The 22,735-nt window shown below is 41.4% G+C and overlaps 1 protein-coding gene across 45 annotated transcripts in view; it reads left to right on the forward strand.

Annotated features, from left to right (window-relative positions):
- SORBS1 (sorbin and SH3 domain containing 1) overlaps positions 1-22,735 on the forward strand; it is a 160,628-nt gene that overhangs the window by 124,072 nt on the left and 13,821 nt on the right. For 37 of the 45 annotated variants that reach the window (XM_041404752.1, XM_041404740.1, XM_041404749.1 and 34 more), the window contains 12 exons: positions 121-235; positions 3,440-3,523; positions 6,223-6,288; positions 6,861-6,962; positions 8,311-8,360; positions 11,143-11,318; positions 15,187-15,272; positions 16,788-16,955; positions 18,404-18,450; positions 19,952-20,066; positions 20,174-20,299; positions 21,305-21,499. In XM_041404752.1, coding sequence (XP_041260686.1) covers positions 121-235; positions 3,440-3,523; positions 6,223-6,288; positions 6,861-6,962; positions 8,311-8,360; positions 11,143-11,318; positions 15,187-15,272; positions 16,788-16,955; positions 18,404-18,450; positions 19,952-20,066; positions 20,174-20,299; positions 21,305-21,499 — 1,330 coding nt within the window. The remainder of the gene's footprint in view (positions 1-120; positions 236-3,439; positions 3,524-6,222; positions 6,289-6,860; positions 6,963-8,310; positions 8,361-11,142; positions 11,319-15,186; positions 15,273-16,787; positions 16,956-18,403; positions 18,451-19,951; positions 20,067-20,173; positions 20,300-21,304; positions 21,500-22,735) is intronic. The other 8 variants (XM_041404755.1, XM_041404729.1, XM_041404769.1 and 5 more) reach the window with 2 other exon arrangements.

Consider the following 22,735-nt stretch of genomic DNA (forward strand, 5'->3'; position numbering starts at 1 on the left):
CTAGGTTAAAAAAGTACCCTGATTAAACCATAATTAATGGTGTAAAGCATCAGTCAAAATTGAGTGTTTATCTCCACAGAAACCACAGTATTTTGGGGTAATTGATCTTTCTTTCCTCAGGACTGACTGGGAGCCTCCAGACAAGAAGGTGGACACCAGAAAATACCGAGCAGAACCCAGGAGCATTTATGACTATCAGCCAGGGAAGTCCTCTGTTCTGAACAACGAAAAGATGGTAATGTTTGATTTATCCTAGTTTGTGGCTTTGTCCTGCAATTATGAAATACTCTCTAAATGCTTGTGTGGTTCTATATGGATGGGATTCCTTATGCTGACATTGCAGTGCTTGTATGATGTTTTTTGAAAACTGTTCTGCATAACTTCCTAACATTTTTGTTCTCTCTAAAGCAAGATCCAGGGGGGATTGAGAGGCTTCTTTCCTTTTGGACATGTTGTTTTCCATGTTAAGTATGGATCACTAACCCTAGTTTTTAATCCATGTATGACACTGTGACCTGTTCAGCAGCTGTTTTGTCAGCTGTACTTTTTCTAGGGCACAGTATTAGCTGATGCAAGAGGGTTGAAGGCATTCTGCAACAGAGAAGGCAGGTTCAGTTTCTGTGTTCCTCTGATGCTTTAAACACTGAACTAGTTTTCAGAGTGCCTTTAGTGTGCCTCAGTGGATGCCTCTGAGGTGCATTAGGATGTGGCCATTTTCCCTGGGTTGCTTTTGTCCTCAGCTGGATCTCACCACTTCTGTGGCAGAGGTGGCAGGACTCAATGTGAGCTCTCCAGCTATGGTGGAATGTAACCTGGCATATTAAGTGAGCTGTTACCAATTTCAGTCTGAATTAGTAAGCAGTGCTGTGAATTGTGACAGCCAGAGACATACAAAAGTCTCTTTCTTCAACCTTGGCTGAGAATACTTGACAAGGGGCAGGCAGTGAGGTGATGCTAACCTCATCAGCCAGTTCAGTATAAATCAGCACAGATCACTAAAGTTGTCCTTCCATGGTTCAAGTGTGACACTGTAATTTCTAGAAAATACTGAATGTTGTTAGTAGTGTATAAAGATAGTGCATAAAGATATAATTGTTCTATAAAGGCATTAATTTGAAGGATTCAATTAGAACTGCTAATTGCACGTGACTTTCCAAATGTAAGCTGGACTTTGTACCTTAACAGCTCAGACATTGATCCATGCATGGAATAGATAAAGGAATGCTCCTGAAAAACCTGCCTAGGATTTTACACAACAGTGAATAGCAATTTAAATCAATAGAAATGTAAGAATCAAGTCTGATGTGGGACCTGATGCTTCTCCTTAGTATTTTGGTGGGTTTTCTTTTTTCCTTCCAAGTGTAATCAAGGTCCATCACTTTTTGAAGATGCTGCAACCAACTTCTTTTCACACCTGTGTCCCTTCACTGACTTCAGCAAAGTTGCTCCTGATGGGAGCATGATCCTAGTGCCTATTGCAATGGGTGGTGGATGACTCCCTCTTGATACCACTGGGTGTTGGCTCAGCCCATTAGAGAAGTGCCAGTGAGGAGTGGTTTGAACATGGTATGACACCTCCATTTCTGCAGTCCATCCTGGAGCCAGATTTCTGCTGACTTAAACATCAGTTTTGTCTCACGGTAAACAGACAAGATTAAAACCTGTGGCAAAAGGCCAGCTTCATCTGTGTACTTCAGCATTTGCAAAAGGTCTGTCATCACCAGTGGCACTGTTTATATGTTCAGACTTCATCAGGTACTGAACTGAGCTGTGGAATCAGAGTCTAAAAGCCACAAGCAGAACCATCATCAGCATAACTGAAAAACATTTTATGTACAAAGCTCATCAAAACCAAGGTGAAAGCGATAGCTATGTTACTTCCAATGTTATTCTGTGAGCTTTAATTTGAAGCCATAGACCAGAGAAAAAAGAAGGCCTTGGAATAGTAGCTTCACAGTCGCCATCAGTCTCATTAAATATAACAGTACCATAGTGGTTAGTGACTGCATCTTGCAGGAAGATGCAGGAGATTTGTGAATATCACCTGGTAATCACACCCCCAGCTATGACTATCAGAATCCCAATCCAAAACCATTTCAGAGCAATGAATAGCCTCCTGTTGATATAATTTGGCTTTGTTTTAATGTAAACAGTTAGATAAGATGAGTGCTTTTAGTTGGAGTGCAGTAAATAAAAAATAGAGGTATTGATTCCTTTGTGCCTTTAAGAAATAGCCAAATCATTCTCCAGGCCATCAGGCATTAAACATGATGTAACTATTTATCTTGCATTGCCTCTCATTCAGCATCAATCCTGAGCTCTTTTTCTAGAGCTTATTATTGTGATGCTAATGGCTGTGGCAGAATCTGGGACATCCAAGTCCAGCACTTTTGTCAACTGCCTCAGTAACTCCATGACAGAATTACTTCCATGAGGACAATGTGCATCTGTGTGGCTCCTTCTTCCTTGTGATGGAGCACTTGGGATCTTACCTGCACAGCAGACATAATGCATAATGTGTGTATATTTTCAATGCACAGAGAGCCAATCTGCCTTTGACTAGGTATGCTGAAATGCAAGAATTAGGTAGATATCTTTTAACCCACACTTTTGGAGAATGGTACCTCAGAAGCTTCAGCAATGGACTTTTATTCTCTTACCTCACCAGCAGTGTTTTCAAACAGCTACAACTATTTCAATTTTTTTTTGTTTCATTAAGACAGATGGTATGAATGAAAGGGAATTTCCTTTTCAGCTGTACTGTTTTCTGTCCTGTCTGATTTTCCTTCATTGTAGTTTTGTCTGATACTCTAACATTTATTTGTGAAGTAACATGTAATATTGTCACTCTATCCATCCTTTCAGAGGTCTTTCAGGATGCGCTCTCTCTGACATGTGTCTTGTATGATTTAGAAAACCACCTTCCACTCTGTTTGCAGTGTATAGAACAGGGTTTCTCACATGTTCATGTGCTGTTAAAGATGCAGTATTTGATCCAGGTCTTACTCAGTCTCTCTTTTTTTAACCAAATTAAGATTTTAAAAAATAATAATAATAAAGTATATGCAGCTTTTGACTTGATGAAAGTGTCTGACAGTGGGACAGACTGCTGGACTCTCTGCTCTTCCGTCGAGTCTCCCTGTGACTCTGGGCAAGCTGCATAATCTCTCTCTCTCTTTGTGGGTCTCCTGACCTGTAAAATGCAATTCATTCATATTCGTGTTAGTCACAATAATGCTATTGGGCTTAACTGATGTTTTCAAAGCAATTCATGGCCTTTATGAGAAACATGCTATAGAAATTCCAAATCATTAGGCTAAATATCTACATTTTAAAATGGAAGTGATGGGATCTGCATCTCTAACAGTCCCTTTCCGTGTATTCTTTGCATAATGTTATCCTTCTCTTTCTTCCATTCCCCTATCACCAATTCCTTTAGACTCGGGATATAAGCCCAGAAGAGATAGATTTAAAGAATGAACCTTGGTATAAATTCTTTTCGGAATTGGAGTTTGGGAAACCGGTAAGTTTGATAGTTGCAATGACCAATGAAGTCAACCTGCCTCCTTTTAATTTTTTTTTTTTTATGATTGTCACATCTCTTTCCTAGGCCCTAAATCTGAAACAGCTGCCTTACTCATTTAAAGATGTGATTGTACATAATGTCATCCTGGTACTAACATAAAGCAGCTGTTCTGTGGCCACTTTTAGTGTTTTGAAGCCATTTACAAACATTCCCCACCTTCCAGTACTGTGTATCAACAAGGTAATATTTTTTCACACACTATAGTTCAAACTGCATTTTTGTTTTTAATGTTAGAAATAATACCCTGCTCTCATTCTTAAAAGTCCTTATTCAAAGCCCTTATTCTCCTTCTGCCTGACAAGATCTAGGATGGCTGATAGGTAGCTTTAAGTCAAGGAGAATTATTTATTCCTGTCCCTGGCTTGTAAACTGTAGGTCAGTAATTTCTAGCTCTCCATAAACAGATCATGACCTTGTTTCTTTCTTATTTCCTTATGCATGTAGCTGCCCATTGCATAAAATGGGGGCACTAGCCTGTGTTGAACAGCCGTGCCCTTCCCTGGAACCAAAGCAGTCTGAGAACAGTGTTCTTTCTTTTCAAATGGAGCTGTGTTGCTATGTGTGGAGAAAAAAAAAAAGCGCCTTGATTTCCTCTCTGGAAAAGATGAACCAAAGCTTAATTTTTCAATAGGACAAAGAACATTTTGATGGAGGGAACACATCAGTGGTCATGGCTACTGGGAAAAAATGTGACTTTAAAGCATTTTATGGCCTAGTTCTTACTGATTAAACACTATTAACTTAGTTATTAAATACTGTTTAATAAGCTACTCTTATTGCACAAGAGGGTCAGTATCAGCCTCTCACACGTATTCAAACATAGTGATGGTTTCTCATTTCTGCTTTCCCCTTTAGGTCAGTAGTCAAATGCCCATGCACACAAATTTTGAATGCTGCTGAGATTCCATGTGTGTGCAACAAAAGAGAAGTATGTTTTAAGGTTCAGTACTGTCTTCAAAGGCAGCTGCACATGGACACCAGAGAGCAGGTTTTAAATCGAGTCTTTGTTCTGGCAGAAGTTCCTCTGCACAGAATGTAGCTACCTGGAGTTGTGTGCTCAGTATGATCATGTCATAAAGATAGTGTAATTTTTGCTGGAAAGCAAGGATGTACAGTGGTTGAGTAGTCCAGTCTTTCACAGAAAACTGTGTTTTATAGCTATGGACCTTCCATCCTAAGCTAAAGAAGTTTCAGCAGTGTTTGAGATGAGACCTCCTAATGTTTAGGCAGTAAAAGTCAGATAAATCTCACTTCGATGAGGCTTTTAAGTGTTGTCAATGTAAGGATTTAACTCCTCGCAACTTGTCATGGTTTAAGGTTTCCACAGTGAGAAGAAACCTGTTTATCTTTGTTGCCATGTAATTAATAGCCACCTGCTTTTGCAATGAGTGAAGGTTTGTCATCTCTGTGGTCCTTTGAGTTAGTGTGAGTTAATGGAAAATGTGTCAAAGAAAGAAAAGCATTTATTCCCTTGGTCCTTTCTACATCTGGGCCTATACCCATTCTTGAGAAGTGTGGATTTGTGCTTTTAGTTATGCAGCCTTGGCCTTATTCCAGAAGAGGGTATCTCAGGGCAATCTGTCTCATGTTCAGCTGACCATCTGTTCTGGTGACAAGTTCCCCACCTTGCTCAGGGCACTTTTGTCTAGTGCTGCTCTCTTATAAGGCCTGCCTTGAATTTGCTTCAGTTCTGAAGCCATGCAGCCATGGTGCCCAAGAGCTGTGCCAGCTCCTGAATGTGGAACTCCATACGTAGTTGGAGTGTCAGGCACTTGAATTCAGGATGCCATCTCAGACTATTGTAGCTGGCAAGCCTTTACTGAGCTTCATTGCCACAGCCCAAAGAACATGCCTTTTGTAGCTTTGCTCACTCCAGTTATGGGAATATGCTCCAGTCCTTTACTCTGAATAATCCTGCCTGATACTTACATGTTCATCCAAACAGGAAAAAAAAAATCCATTTTTAAATCAGCCCTTTCAGCTGTAGCATGAATTTTAAATAGTTAGTTCCCAAACTTTTTTGTGTCGCACTCTGTCCACCAAAAATCCCCACAAACAAACCTCCAGACCAGTGAAATAAAAATTAACAACTCTGCATTCTCATTGCCCCACAATGCCACCACGGGAAAATCAGCCATTTGTTCACATGGTATGTATTCATAAGCTGATGGAAGTGAGAAAGATTTTCCCTTTTCTTTATCAAAGGCCCTTGGTTTACCCTTTCCTTTTGAAAAGAAGAATGAGCAAAACAAATGCTTTTTTATGACTGTGTGGTTCTCCCCCCGATTTTGTTTTGGTTTTTTGTTCAGAATGCTTTAACCAACAGCTGTGGGCACCCTCTAGAGAGTCCAAAATCCCATGAAGCACCTTGCAAAAAAAATTTCTGAAAACAGCCCCTTCCACACTGCATGTATGTTCCCTTTTGCCCCCCATGATTTCTTGATATTTATGCTATAGCAGATTTATCCCTCTTTCTCTCTCTCTCTGTTGTGGTTTGTTGTTATTTTATAATTTCTTTCCAGTGTTGATGCAAATTCCCTATTGTATTTCCCCTCTGTTCTAATCCAATTTCCATATTCTCTGTGATGTCTTTCCTTATCTTCATTTCCTCATTTCCTTCCTCTGCTTTCCATCAGCCTCCAAAAAAGATTTGGGATTATACTCCTGGAGATTGCTCTATCCTTACTAGAGAGGATAGAAAGGTAATTGTGTCTCACGTCCGTTGCACTACAGCATCTAGCGCGTATATATGTGTGTATGTGGTTTTCTTTTCTTTTTTTTTTTCTTGTAGCATTGCTTGGGTTTTGTGTGCTTGTGAGTGATTTTCTTTTTTAATTGGGCTTGAGCTCATTAGCCTAACAATTAAGTAGCTAGTAAATTGATTTAATAAACAATTCTTAAATCATAATCAGACATAATTTAGAGTGGTTGTTTTGCTATCTTGACTTGCAATGATAATTGTACTAACAACATATTGCGTATTATTACAGTATCTTTTTTTTTCTTTACAGGTGGGTTTTATAACTTTATGGTTTGTAGAAATAGATTCTAGCAGGCCTGTGCATCTCTTGATTTTAATGTTAATTGCCTAAAACTATTTCCTCTATAATGATTGAAACATGATTAGTTGCTAGTGATTATCTGTGTATTGTCCATACCACCTTCCTCTTTTTCAATTAAAAAGGCTCTCTTTTTTTTTTCAAAATTAACATTCCTTTGGTTTCCCCTAACCCTAAGCATTGTTTTCCCATTCTTCTTCTCCTTCTTTAACCAGAGTGATCTAGAAAAAGACCTCTACCTCTACCAGACTGAGTTAGAGGCAGATTTAGAAAAAATGGAGAAGCTTTATAAAGCACCACATAAAAAGCCACAGAAGGTATTTCCTATTCTTTTCATGCTGCCAATCCCCGTTTCCAAACTCTCTGCTCTAATCTATTCACTGCTGGATGATTATTAAATGAGGTTGGGATAAATAATGGTTCTGAGCGTTCTGACTGCATGGCTTGCTGTGTTGCTGTCAGAAATAATAGAATGTGATGCTGAGAATCCAGCTTGAAATCCATTTCATATACAGTGATTTCGTCTCTCACCCCACCACCACATCTGCATTCAGCTGCCCCCACCCCCATCCCAGTCCCCATTTCAGGTTTAGAGTTCAGTGTCTGCAAAAAAAACCCCTCTCTATTTTCCACATGAATAGGCAGCAGCAGCAATCAGCTTAAAATTCTTGGTTGGCATGTCACGTCATCATCTCGTGCCTTTCAAGCGTGTTACCATCTACTCTCCCTTCTTACAAGCCCCGCTCTCTGCTTGGAGCTCACGCCTACCCGAGATTTTGGATATTCCTGAGAGACTTTACACAATTTTCCTTATGCTGCACCTTGCCATGGCCTTCTAGGGCAGGTCAGCTGCTGCTGCTGCTTCGAGGGTCTGCAGCACTCGAACCATGAAATGATAGATTAATTGGTAACACGCCATTTTTTCTTTTTTTTGTCTGTTGCTGATTTTTTTTGAAGCTGCGGCATTTCACCAGGACTTGGAAAAGCTGCTTTTTCAAACCCAAGATTTGCTTTTTCTTCCTAGATAGAAATCCTCATATAGATGAGGAGACACCAAATAGAGAATTGCTTCTAAAATTGCCTTCAGTTTTTAAATAACGTGTCTAAGAAGCGTTAGATGGATTTAAAGCAAGCGGCTAAGAACTGGCTTTTGCTATTGAACCTGTGCAGCTGGCACTGCTTCTCTTAAGTAAGGAAACTGAACTGAAACATTGCTTTTCTTTTTAGAGCTTTGATATTTTTTGAACGCTGAGGAATGTATTGTGCTGCAGAAATGTAATACACCTTTAAAGCAAAGGCGGGCAGTGACCGGTTGGGGGAAAGCTTGGGGAAATAATTATGAGCATGTGTCTCCTGGTCATGGCCCAGCTGGTTATCTCTTCTTGCTTTTGGCTTTATTCACAATGACTCATTTGCAGACAAAAGAATAGGCACTGCGAAAAGGCATCGGCTGTGCTAAAAACCTGTCACTGCCCTGAAGGAACTCACAAAAATTGTTGCTTTTCTGCAAAGACATTGACAGCTTAAATTGCATTTAGATTTAAACCTCAATGTCTCCCATAGGCTAATATTGAAGCAATAGATGGAAAATTACTTAAGCAAGCCTTTTTCTTTCTCCTCACATGTAAGTGCATATCAATGACTCCTTTGTTTGGACTTTTGCAGAATACAGCAGGTGTTACTCCTCTGGAAACTTCCACAGACCATTCTTCCTAGTAAGTTTTTCAGTTGCTTGTTGATGTCTCTTTTAAAATCTGAGGTCGTGTACGACAAGGTGTTGGATGTTGGAAAATCTTTGGCTTTTTGGGGGATGGATATAGACAAATGCATGTACCATAAGAATTATGTTTGCTTTAGTTGAGTCCTGGTACACTGTCTGCTTTTTGATCCATAATGTATTTTGAAGTGATTATATGACTGATTGCATTGTCTAAGTGAGATTTGCTGATTGTGCTAGGCAGTGGCTTTAAAAAAGTCAACAAACCTTTAACTTCATCAGATGAATTTTACAAATTGACTGTATCTTCATGCAAGTAACATTATTGTGTGGAATACACAAAAATTGTTTGTTACACATGTGTGATAGATTGGCTGCTGCTAGATATTCCATGTTACGTGCACCAGATCAGATGGATGCAGTTGATGAAAGGCAGTAATTTTCCAGCCTACAGGAAGGGAACAGTGGTAGGAGTAACAATACTTCTCAAAGACCTATTGGGCACTGCTTTTTCAGCAGAATATGTAATGAACAGTATATTCTGTGTAAACGAGTTATACATGGAGTTGTTTTTTTTTAGAAGAGGAGCACACACATACAAAATCCAGTGCAAAATGCTGAGCTGTGCTGAGTTACTTGAGTTATCCTGAGTTATTTGAGCCACAGAGCCAGCCCCTACTGTGAGCCTACTGCTCCTTGTAATTGTACTGAATGCTCCATGTCCATAGGCATAGTGATCCCCTCTGTGAGGAGGTTTGTTAAAAAAGGCAGTTTTTCCTCCAGCTGTCCATTAATACCCTGTGTGTTCGCTGCCCCTCTGGGGGCCTTAGAGGTCTCCTGTACTTCTTTCAACACAGTTTCCTTCTGTCTGTGTTCATTTGCTGGGAAACCCACACAACCGCTGCAACTGTTTCATTTGGTAGAAAGAGAGCAAAAAAATAAATGGAAATCTCCGAGATTAGCATAAATATCATATGTTTGCAAGCAAATGGTAGGGTTTCTGTTCATGGCAGCACTATCTGTGCCCCACAAAGCATTCAGGAATGCCAGTGGAGAGGCAGCAAGCTGAGTATGCTGGGAATGGGGCACAAGAGTGAGGCCCAGTGGAGTTACGCATTTTTCCCTGGCAATGCAGGCTGCTTTGGCTCCAATACAGTGCTGCTTGCTGGCCTGAATAAGGGAGCAGCTACTAAAGACATTCACCAAATGCCTCCTCTATCTCCCCCAGGTTTAGTCCCAAAGCAGGATTGTTTTAACCCTTTGGCTTTTAACCACTAGGCTAACAACTAACCTCAGAGCAATCATTATTCCCTGCAGCAACTGGCTGGATTTCCTCAGGTACCTGACAGAGGGATGCACTCTTTATCAAAGAGATATCCCTGATAAACAATAGCTTTGTAGGTATGGGTCTGTTTGGGCATTGTCTAGGTCAAAAAACTGACAGTATTCCTTTTCTCTTTCATGGTGCTTTTCATGAGCTTTTACTCCAGAAAGTAATTTATGGGACTGCATATGACCTGGTTTTCCTTGTCCGGAAATGAAAATCATCTTTGTCATCCAGACATTGTGTAATTCCACCTCCATAGCCAGTCCTCTGATGTGTTTAAAGCTTTCTCTTTACCCCAGAAGTACAGCATCTATCCAAAATAAACAGATACATGTACAAATTTATCCACAACAAACAGATATAACCATAAACATTTCCAAATTCTCCTAAATTTGAATCACTCTTGGACATCAGGATGTAAAATATTTCTATTAACTGTAAAATGTGCATGTATTTTTTTTTTTTTCAAATTTTCCAGCAGTCATGCTTTGGCCTCAGAATAGCTTTGTGTGAGACTCCATCTTATTCTGAAGAGCCTGGTTGAGCATGATAACTGGTATCAGTTTAGCTTAGCTTTTAGGAATACAGTCTGCCTGATTACTTAGTAAGTTTTTTGCACCTGGAAAGGCAATTTATACCCTGGCATTGTCAGTTATTCTTTTGGAGAGAAACAGAGAAATCTAGAAATCAGATGTGTGAGCATACTTGTGCTTAGGTTCATGACTAGAAAAGGGATTTGCAATAAATTTCTAGTCTTTAAATAGCTAAGAAATTAAATTTGTACTAATTTTACATCATTCTGTTTATATATATTCATGGTAGAGCTAAAGTCCAGGATTTTTTTATTCCCTGTAGTGGAAGGCTCTGGCAAAGCTGAACAGAATTGTGTGCATCTGGGAATTTCTCTGGCAATTAAAACAGTGTCAAATCTATAGCCCTTTACTATTGCTTCTCTGCACAGTCCCTCACTGACAGGCTTCAGAAACTGGTCAGGGAATCTTGAACTGTAGTGTTGACTGGGAGGCTGAGCTGGGTGAGATGACCCCCTGAGCAGCTGTGCTTTGTAAGCACAGGACAGGCATGGCTAGTGTTTAAGGAGAGAGAACTGGGAGGTTTTGTGTACTTCCAGCTAGCCAGTTAATTTTATTGTGTCTGCAAAGAAATCATGCATCAGCTCTGTGACTGTTGTCTCATCTGTAAAATAGGCAGTAGGAAAGCTGTCCTCTGTTTCCTGGGGGACTAAGACTGGAGAGTTCCCTCAAGTGGAGGATGCTTTGGTAGTGCCAAACACAGAACACTATTGCAACGTATTCATAACCTCTTCATCAGCACCAGTTCTTCATACACAGTCTATTCTGTGTTCTCAAGTACAGTTTTCTCTTACTTTACATGAAGCTCTCAGCAAACAGGTGTGACCTCTTGGTGTCCCTTTACTTTTTGTTGTGTATTCCAGCTCCACTTATTCACCCAACTACCATGCAGTGAAGAGGGAGTCAGAACTAGCTGTGGGGGACCCTGCTGCCTTGGAGAATGAAAGGCAGATTTACAAGAGTGTGCTGGAAGGTGGAGATATCCCATTCCAGGGGCTGAGTGGTCTCAAGCGACCTTCGAGTTCTGCTTCCACAAAAGGTGGGTGGTTAGAACACTAACCTCTTCTCCGTTCTGCAAAGTGTCAAAAGCCAGGTGATATGGGCAAACTGTTGTAAGGTTTAGAGCCCTATTCAAGCCAGTTGAGATTTGTGCTATCCTTCCTCTTTGCCATCCCCAGTGTTCCCTCCTTTTTTTCTCTCAGACCACAATGGCCAATATTTTTAATGATGCCTTTAACTGATCCAGGTTCTTCTTCTCAAGAGAGATCAGCTCCCTCCATTCAGCACCTCAGCCACAGCCCACACCCTCATGTTCTTCCTCAAGGCTGCTTAGGCTGGCCTTGCTATCCATCTGCTCCCACTGCCTTGCCATTCTAGAGCCCTTCCTGGCTTTTCTGTTCTTCCCACAGCAGTATCTCAGCAGGCCACACCAGTCTGCTGGCCTGGCTGCCGTGGTGGAGCTGCTGCTGCACAGCCTCCTGCCTGCCAGGGCTGTGCAGAGAATGCACTGACACTGAACCAGCAATTGCTGGCTGAACCAGCCCTGCAGGCTCCAGGAATGTGAGCCAGAAGAGACCAATCTTCTCCTCTTCCCACCCCCTGTTGCAGACTCTCTAAAAGAGACAAGGAAGAGCATGATTCCCATCAGGGAATTGTACTGGGGAATGTGTCTCTGAGCCAACTTCGACCTAAAAATGGCTTGGGATGGGGAGAGGACTGGAGAAGGAATGTGCTGGGTTTCTGAACTGCTCTCCCTAAAAATAGTACATGATACCAAAAAGGTCTCTCTGTCTCCATCTTCCAGCTGTTTTTCAGCATTTTGTCAGGCCTGTATGGCAGGGAGTCAAACTGAATCTGAGCAAAAAAATCTGTTCAAATGGTTCCCCAAACTGCAATTGAACCTGAATGGTTATTTTGACATTTGAATTTGAACTGAAATCGGAAACAGACCTAAAAACTGCAGTCTAAGCTGAAACCAGACTGAATCCTACTAAAAAAAAAAAAAAAAAAAAAAAAAACAACACAACAAAAAAGCCAAAAAACAATGCCCTGACCTGACTCCTTCAATTTTAAAACAACCATGGCCAACCACATTGTCTGAAGGACACTCAGCTTATTCCTAGTATGGGGAATCTCTAAGCAGGCATCTCTTGGGCGAGGTCAGCTGATGTGGTGTGCTTCTGCTAGCACAGTCAGCCTCTGATTGTTTTCTTCCTCCCAGGAATAAACTGTTTGGCAAGCACTGTGGTGAGACCATAGTAGGTGTGATTACAGGCTTGGTATTAAGCCATTTTTGCAATGTTAGTGTCTCTGCATTCTTGCTGACACCCTGATCCTGCCCAGAGTTCAGTTGCCCTTTTTCATAGTGCCACAGCTTCCCTGGAAGCTCTTGATGCTTAGCACTTTTTAGGAGAGTACCTTAAAAGTGCTTCAGATTTGCTTCTGGCCAAGCCCTCATTTTAGACATGTTAACAGCACTTCACCTACTCCTGTAAGCGTGGCTTGTTTTGCAGTTTCTTCCTTCTTTTCTTTATGTTTTGGAATTTTGTTTCTTTAAGATGCATTTTATGAAATCCAAGCATGTTCTTTCTCCTTTCTCAATAGCTTTCTAGCACTTAAGCTAACAGGTTGTATTTATTTTATTCTGCATGCTTACCAGTGGATCGTAAAGGTGGGAATGCTCATATGACTGCACCCTCTTCAGTTAATAGCCGAACCTTTAATGCTAGTCATACCAGTATGTTAGGTCACGCATGTAAACATAAGAAGCCTTTATCAGCTGCCAAAGCCTGCATTACTGAAATCCTCCCTTCTAAATTCAAACCCAAGCTAGCACCTCCAGCTGTTCTTGTGCAGGACAAGACGGGTATCTTGCTGTCTCATGAGAAAGCTCAAAGCTGCGAAAACCTTCGCAGCTCCACCGCCTTGTTTGATAATAAAAAGGCTTTCATGGTAGACATAGGGGAAAGCATAGAAAACATCTTGATGAAGTCAAAGCAAGAGTATGCCATTAAATCTGGCAGTACCATGAGCCTGCAGGAGTATGGCACCAACTCTAGGAAAGGCTACCTGTTTGCTGCCTCCAGAAAGAATGGTGTGGAGTTTACAACACTCTATAAAGATATGCACCAGATCAACCGGTCCAGGATCCATTTGGACACAGTCTCCTCCTGCAGCGTGAAGGATATTGCATCTCAGTTTGAGAACGAAGCAAAGGACAGGATGGAGCACAGCCTTAGTCGAGAGGATTCAGAGCAGATCCCCAAAGACACCGTTTCCTCCCGTATCAGTGCCTTTGAGCAGCTGATCCAGAGATCCCGATCAATGCCCTCACTTGACTTTTCCATTGGACAGAACAAACCCACCACTTCTCTTCAGTCTAAAATTTGTCTGAGTGCTGCATACTCTGCAGAGATTCTTCTGGATTTATCAAAAGCACACCAAGAAGAGAAGGATGTTGCCAGCTTTGCAGATAAATCCTCCCGCTCCTGCAGCAATGTGGAAGACACAGCTTCAGATGTCAGTGATATTATCCCTATGGACACACTTTCAGCTTGCACTGATGAGATAGATCTTCTCTCAAATGCCTCCAATGACAGTGGCAGCAGCAGCAGCAACCTGAATGGGCCTCAGAAGCATAAAATCAACAGATGCAAAGGCTCATGCCCAGCTTCCTACACCAGGTTCACTACCATCCGAAGGCATGAACAGCAGCAGGCCTCCAGGAACCCTGACTCCAAAGGGGATGTCTATGGGGACAGACACATGCTCCCCAGAAACGTCTACCTAATGAGCCCACTCCCATTCCGATTGAAAAAGCCCTTCCAACACAAATCCTGCAGAACTCCGCCCCCAGACTGCCTGGCAAGCCTGGCAGTGCCCAGCCCTGAGAACCCAGACGACCCCATACAGCTGCAGGGGAGTGTAGGAAACAAGAGTCACCAGTCCCAGCACCAACCTTGCTCCAGAAGTGGGCCTCTTGCTCCCAGGCGCCTGTCCTCCTTTGACATTGTGGAGAGGCTTAGCTACTTCCCCACCATGGGATCTAGCCGGGATAGCTTCATGGGCCGGGCTGACATTCCTGACTCCTTAAACAATGGGAACCCTGTTTCATATGCACTCTACCACAGCCTGGACACAAACAACAACCCGCAAAGTGAACTTGGGACGTACCTAGGAGGTGGTTTTTGTGTTCTTTACCGGTGTTCCTTTATCTGTCTTCTTTCTTCCATTCTCCTCCTCTTTTCTTCCACAACCCTTGCATTTTTATGTCCCACCTTTACATTCCCTGACTCTCTGGTTTTCTCCCCCTAGTGTGTCTAATGTCCTTTTGCGTGTCTTGCTGAGCAGTTTTGTTCAGGGCTTGTTAACAGCTGCACTTCTGAGAAACAATTTCCGCTGCATTTCTAATCACGTCAGGTTCAGTTTATCTCTCAAACAGCTCTGGGGATGCAAGAATCTCAACATGAGATATTTCTAGTTCTGTATCATTTACACACATGGGAATTATAAACCAAACCCAGATGATTTGCTTTAAGGAGCAGTTTCTCAAGGTCTAGTTGTGTGTGTGTGCGTGTGTGTATTAAACTTTTATCAACAGTAAAATGCCAAATCATACTTTGATGACAGTGAATCTTTTCTTCACAAAGTCCTTCTATGTCTTTACTCTTCTCTGTATCATTATTTTCTTCCTGTTCTTGGATCTTTGTTCACATGTAGAGCCCAAAAGGGAAAAAAATGAAAATGGATAAATAATCAACATCTGATTGGCAATTTGGTCAATGGCAATTGAGAATCCGTACTGTCATAATGGAAACAAATTGTTTTAAAATATTTATTTTTTTCCTTTCTGGTTATGCTAGATAAATCCATGTGGATTTTAACTTCCTTATGTTGTTTTGAAGTAGATTCAGAATCACCAAGGCATTTTGCACCAGTTGATTACATGGAAACTCCAGAAGAAATCCTGCGCAGGCGGTATGATGATAAAGAGGTAATGCCCTCCTTTATGGCTTTATAACAGCAGTAGCAGCTCCACATACAGCATTCAGCCTTACATAAGGGTAGTGTGTCCATGGCTATGTGTCCTGGAAGTTAGAGTAACAATCAGTAACTAGTATGTTTTACTTTCAATACTCTCTGCCACTAATTTGCTGTGTAATGTGTATAGTCCGGTTCAGCTTGTTTCAGATAAACCTGGTAGTTCTTACCAATTGCACAAAATTACATGCAGAGGATTTAAGTAATATAAAAAGTCTGGGAATGTATGTGAGAAGTGGTACAACACCCTAGTACTTGCAGAAAAAGGTTGGTAATCTGTAATTGTTCTTTATGCAAGCCACTTGAGTCAGTATTAATCAAACACTATTATTCCTGTGGTGGTCCGCAAGTTTTGAACAGTGAGTGTAAGATGTTTTAAGCTATCAGAAATTGGTAAGTTTTCCCCCAGTACCTGAAGCATCTGAAGTTGTTGTCAACAGAATGCAGCAGTCCTTTTTGAAATGGCTGGGTAACAGTGGAACAAGCAGAAATAATAGGAAAAGCCACATAGACTTTTCAGCACTGAGTGTATTCAAGCTGAGTTATAAAGTGCTTGCTTTCCTGGAAGATGAAACTAGTTTCCCTTGCTGGTGGGGGGTGGGGGGTAAGTTTTGCTTTTAGTGTTAACTTTCTGAGTTCAGATAATGTTTATACGTGCTTTGAAATATAGTAAAACCTATTCTTAATTTCTGTGTGAAAAATGTTTTTTTGCTTTCTTCTCATGTGAAAGTTAGTAATTCTCCCACTTCCAAAATCCAGCATGAAAACTCATGTAAGGTAAAAAACCTGAATTCAGTAAGACCTTCTGGTTTCAAATGAGTTAGCACACAGCTGAACTCTTCAGCCTACAGTCAGCCCCAGAAGGTGGAAGAATCCTTCTGTGCAGATGCACAAGAATGTATGTTTCCATTTAATGTACCAGAGACTTTAGAAATCCAAAATAATTTTTAGGTGTTTATTTACTTTATTTTACCAAGTGTGTTACATGAGCCCAAAAGAAGTATGGGAGAACCTGAATATGGTTAGGTACTCTCCCAAGCTCTATGCAAGGCTTAGGAGAATTTGGTGCCTCAGAATTCAATGGGGCTGGTTCAAGTCTCTTGGAAGTCAGTGAGAGATACTTCTTTTTGGTGAAAGAGGGTTTGGATCAAGTCTCTGCATTATCAGCAATCTTCTTAGAAGCTCCTAAGACCTGCCCAAAATTTAGAAAAACTCCTCATTGACTTCCATTAGGTTTGGATCAGATCCACTGTATGAGCTAGATTTCAGTTATGCCACAATGATGATCTACCTTCTGTGCTTGTAAAATGAAAGGGTATTGTTTAGTTAGTAGAAACAATATTTGATACTGAACTGCAAAGCCCCAGCTATTTGCAGGGAACTCAGGAATCTTAAGTCAAATTTATGGCAGCTTTTGAATGCCTTTAACTAGATGATTTACTGCCCATTTTATGCAATTTTATGGCAGAAACTTTTAGAGGACCAGAGACGGCTTAAACGTGAGCAAGAAGAAGCTGATATTGCCGCTAGAAGGCACACAGGGGTTATTCCAACGCACCATCAGTTTATCACTAATGAACGATTTGGGGACCTCCTAAATGTAGACGATACTGCAAAGAGGAAATCTGGGTCAGAGGTCTGTTTTAGTTACCTCAGTCTGCTGCTTGACCCAAAGCAATAATTGCCTCTCACAATGTTGTGCTTTAGGCCGACATTAGCTCTTCAGAGAATGTCGTTTGTTGTTTTTTTTTTTCCACCTTCCCCTTTCCCATTCTGGCTTCATTTAGATCTGCTTTGACTTTTATGCCTGGTAAATTAATTGATATCTCTATACCAAGCTGCATATATTAAAGCATGCCTGCTGAGAATTGCTGGTGCACACCTGTGATGCATGCCTTTAAATATCAGCTACTTAGTCAATCAAAGGCATTCTACATCTTTTGCATCATATTGCTACATTGTCTTCTTGTCTGTGCCTTATGCTTAGATACTTCATGTCTTGTTGATCCTGGCCATGTGGCCGTCACATAGCTGTGGTTTTTTAGAAATACATTGTTTCTTCTCTTGAAATATGCTTAACATCCTTTAGAAACATTCAGAAAAAAGTCTCAGCATGTTTTACTGCATTCAACTTGGTTGGACTTTCTGAAAGAGACAAAGGAGGAGGTACATATTTTTTCCATGAGCCCAAGGCACTTTTCTGGAGGGCTGGATGTTGTGTCCAGGTGTTGTGGCCAAATGCCTTTCCTGCCTCATATGGATTGCTGCTGGGCTCTTGACAGCAGCTCTGTTTCCCCAGAGGTGCTGCACTGTGAAGGTGGGTGAGGTGCTCACTGGTGGATGGAGTACACTTGTCTGCCCTTTAGTTTCAAATGCTCTGGAGCCTCATCAATGTGACTGCTTTGTATTTTATGCTCTCTGTTACCAAAATGACTGTAAAATTGTCTGAATATTCTGTGGCTTGTAGAAAATCAGCCAAGTAAACCTTTTAGAGCGCAGGCCTGCTGTCAACATACATTTTGGTTCTTTAGCCACTGAAGATTTTTTTTTTAAACCTGTGCCTAATTTATTCATATTTCCCTTTCACCTTTGTCTCTTTCCTACCAAATGATACAGAGTACATGGGTCACATTGCAGTATTCAGCAGGGCCAGGTAATAATCAATAAAAGCCACATCAAATAATATCCTGCTGTTTTTCCCAGCTAGTAAATTTTGCTCTTCCATTCAAATGTCAAGAGAAATTTGGTCCTGGAGCCCCAGTAACTGTAGTTACTGGATCAGCTTTCATTAATCGGGGTTAGTCACATTAAAAGTTGACTGCTGTTACTTCCATTTCCTGTAGAGCTCCTAATTATTGCTATGCCAGAAGTTGGCACATTGTGTCCTGGTGGGAGATGCCCATCCAGCATATATTTGGACTGTAATACAAATTGCACGCAAGCTTGTAGCAGAATACCTGCATTCAATTTCCTCCCCATGCTAATCTTAGTTGTAGAAGAGTTTGGGTGATTTTCCTCAACACAGGGTTGAAAACCTAATTATTATTTTAATATATTGACTTTTTTTTTTTTTCTTATCTCCAGATGAGACCTGCTAGAGCAAAGTTTGACTTTAAAGCACAGACACTAAAGTGAGTACAGCTTACAGCTTGTTGCTCCTAGCTGGAGTGTTCTTCCTCTGCTTTTTCCCCTAGGATGCAGCATTTTTGATGTGTCATGTAATAGGATTCATGTTTTAGGGTGTCTTTCCAGTTCCCAAAGCAAAGTTGTCCATAGTAAGGCAGGGAAAAGTTATATGAGCCTTGCACATCATAGCATCTAAAGGACCTTTAGGAAAATGTCTTCTTTCTCAATGCATCTCTATCCCACGTGATTTTTAGGACAAACCTGCATTCTTTACTACAACAAGTTGGTGCTCTGCCCTCCAAGTGGGTGGAGCAACAGGAGAAGAACATCCTTTTCACTGTGCACAGGATAGCCCATGGGCAGAAGTTAAACAGATGCCCAGCTCTAAGCATGTGGGCCCCTGGCTGGGCATTTTCCAGATTCAGGACAAAGGAGTGTGCAGAATGGTCACTGCTCTCCTGGAATCTATGGATGCATCAGCAGATGTTTCAGGTGTCATTGTTGTACCTCCAAACCCTGTTGTAGTCCTTTGGGTGAATCCCATGGCACTACTTGTTCTTTTTAGGGAAGACTGCTGTGAAGAGAAGGTCTGGAAAGCCTCTGTCTCATCATGAGCCTGGAGAAGCTCTCATTTTAACATTGCTAGAGAGGGAAGAAAGAAGAGCAGAATTCAGTGAAGGACCTGCATGAATGAACTAATGTCCTGAGAATATTTTTTGTATGTTTTATAGGTGATGATTTGTAATAATTTAAATAGCATCTCCCCAGCACCTGTAATAAAACTGAGGCAGATTAGGCGTAGCTGTTGTGCCCCTTGAGTAGAACATACCGGAGTGCAAGACAAAAGTAAAGCAGAGCTTGTAAAAAATATCTTAGAAAAGGCCCTGTTGCTTATTTTCCTCTGGGGATCCAAGTAGTAAGTTTATGAGCCTCATAGAAGCTGGCCACAGTTCTTCAAGCTGCAGACATTCATAATTTTAGCACTGAAGCCTGTGGATTGAAATTCCAATTTTTAACCTATTTGAGGTCAGTGATTGCACAACCACAGGCTGACCATCAGTTTAATCATTGCAGGATCAACTTCACCATGTGAGTATGTTAATCTAATCAGCAAACATGCTCAGATTAAAATCATATGTCGCTTTGGAAGGTGCTTGTGACATGACTGTTTCAAAACTTGAGTTGAGGGCTGTTCATCGTATCCAACATGAAAAGTAGCCAGTGTCATATTTGACTTGAGCTGGACCTCATTGCTTCTGGAGAGTGTGTGGTTATTAGAGCCTTCACAGACCAACTTTTTTGATAGAATGCCCAAAGAACAAGAGAGGTCTTGCACATCACAGTATGAACAGAGTAATCGTCAACATTTTGCTTGTGCTTTGGGTGGAGCATGATGTGTATCAACACGCTGATGGACACCTTGGTACCTAGGGATTGCTGGACAGAAAAAGAACACGTTTGTTCTCCTCCAGTGAAGTTCTGATAGAGTGCTTGTGTTGTTAACAGGGAACTTCCTCTGCAAAAAGGAGATATTGTTTACATTTACAAGCAGATTGACCAGAACTGGCTTGAAGGTGAACACCATGGCAGAGTTGGCATCTTCCCACGATCATACATAGAGGTAGCTGCTTTCCTTGCAGGTGTTCTCTTTGTCCACTCCCTTTCTGCCTGAGACCAGTTTATGGGCTTTGTGTATGAGATTTAGCTGATTCTGTTCGTTCATTCCAGTTCCTTCCACCAGCTGAGAAGGCTCAACCCAAAAAGCCATTACCATTGCAAGTATTGGAATATGGAGATGCTATTGCTAAGTTCAACTTCAATGGGGATACCCAAGTGGAAATGTCCTTCAGAAAGGTAGGACTTCTGTTGTGTTGATTAATTGAATCCAGACATGATGATGGTTTTTAGCACTAGTAACTTGCAATTTCCAAATGAAAGCTCCAATAAAATGAACTCTGTATTCAGGAAGGATTCCTCCTCATCACCCATGTTTTTAATCCACAGTCATTATGTAACACATTGCAGTTTTTGTTGCAGGTAGGCTAAATCAAGAAATGCCAATTGTTTCCTTAGGTCCAATTGAGAAGATACTTTGAACACAAGTGCTGGAAACCTGGCCCTGTGGCAGGTCTTTCCAGGTTGGTTAGATTCAGTGGAGGCCCACACAGTTACATGATAATGGTGATTTAGAAAAGAAGGAAACTGGGTTCACCTTCCCCATGCTACAAGCCAAATCATTGAGCAAGCCAGGTTCTGCGGTATTGAAGTGACTGGCTAGACTGACTGCAGAGTGAAGGTGTGGGAAGGGGTTTTGTAATGCCTGTTCAGAACAAAGTCATCCATATTTAGATTAAGTAGCAGAATTTCTCCATCTCAACCAGCTTTCTGTTTTGATGCTCAGATTAGATCTTCTCTGTCTTCTCTTTTAATTATATAGGAAGGTGAGGCTTGCAGTGTATATTAAGGATCTGGAAGTTACTTTGTCAGCAAAACTTGGAGAGACCATAGAGAGATCTAGGTTAAACTGCAAACCTGTGCATACTTTCTGTACACCTCATATGCCTGAGAGTCTCATGGTCAGCCTGAAACTGCTGGTTTCCATTTTTAGCTGGCTTTAGCAAGTAGGGTCTTGAAAATGTGGTCTGCAAACAAACAAGTCAGTACCATAAGATCTGCAATTTTTTCTTTCTCTGAACTGAAAATTAAAATTCCCACCCAGAGTTTAGGATTAGGATAATTGGAAATAGGCTGAGAACCACCAATTATTTTAGGTCAGCTGCACCAAGATTTAAAATGTCATCTGCTTTGGAATGATGAAACATGCTAAAATCACAACTACATTGCTATTCCTTCCTACAGGGTGAAAGGATCACGTTGATTCGACGAGTGGATGAGAACTGGTATGAAGGAAGGATCTCTGGCACCAGCCGCCAGGGCATCTTCCCCGTCACTTACGTGGAGGTGCTCAAACGGCCAGTGGTCAAGAACGCCATTGACTATCCTGACCCACCCGTGTCCCTCTCCCCCAGCCGCAGCATGACAGCTTCACCACAGGTACTGGGACTAGATGCAGCCAGGTTCAACTCCTTGCAGGACAATGGGATATTGCCATTCTTGTGCAAGAAGCAATAGCTGAAAGAAAGCTGTATATAAGACTAGAATTTTGTGCCACAAAGCCACGTGCTCCCTGCAGTAAACTTCAACTGCAGGAAGACGTGATGTTTCATTTACTGGAAAGGTTAATGAAGAGATCATCTGGGGATTTGGAGACTCGGCTTTTTGTCTCTGATATGTAGCTTGAATCCAGGCCAGGTTGAAAGGGCTGCAGTTCACAGCCATGTGATTAATTTCACTACCGGAGATGAATTAGTGATCCAGAGTGATCCAGCTTCTCCTGAGTATGTGTTTACACTTCACACACCTTTACTGTGATGAGGGGAATTCTATATTATGAGTGTTAGAAGTGTCTTAGTCTGTAAGGTTTTAAGAAGTGCTATAGTCTGTAAGAGTCATTATATTGATTCCAATCAGCTTGAATTAAGCTGTATATCTGCCCCTGTATGATCTAACCCACGACCAAGGTTTTTGGAGACAGGGTCAGGATAATAGCCTGTATTATTTGAAACTGCTGCTACATGAACTCAGGTTTTGAGAGCAGGTCAATCTGGGATCTTCCATGAATATTAGATTCACTACAAACCATACTGCAGTTCAAAGCAAAAATCAAAATGGCAATGGGTAATTATATGGGGATCCCAGAATGTTTGCCATGGCAAACTTATCAGGGAGATAGTCTCTAAATCCCTTTGTTTTGCTCCCATCCTGCAAATACTCATGCCAGAGGAAGGTCAGCATGGCCATGAGATTCTGCTTCATTTTCCTCTCACCCATGAGACCAAAACAAGGTCAAGATTGCAAGAAACATAAGTGGAGAACTGGGGTTGTAAGGGAGTGATACATAGTACAGAAAGGATAGGAAAAAAGATGCCATGACTCAGGCCTGTTCTCTGTCTGCAACTTTCCTAAAAGGAGTGTTTTCAGTCTTAGCCACTGTGTAAAGAGGAAAAACTTGTTGCTTGTTTAGGATTCTCAGCCAAAGTGGACATTAGCTGAGCTTTACTGTGAGCTTGGCAGCCTCTCCATAGCTGTTCCCTATCTTCCACAAGTTCCCTGCAAGCTTCTCCCTTTGATGGAAGGGATCGTATCCACCTTTTTTTTAGTTTCCTTTCCTATTCTTTTGATTCCTCCCCTATAAAGTCAGTACTCCCTCTAGTTTTTTGCCTGGCTTGG

Source organism: Onychostruthus taczanowskii, unplaced genomic scaffold (genome assembly GCF_017590055.1).
Source record: "Onychostruthus taczanowskii isolate IOZ18803 unplaced genomic scaffold, ASM1759005v1 scaffold22, whole genome shotgun sequence".
In the NCBI taxonomy this organism is placed as follows: Eukaryota; Metazoa; Chordata; class Aves; order Passeriformes; family Passeridae; genus Onychostruthus; species Onychostruthus taczanowskii.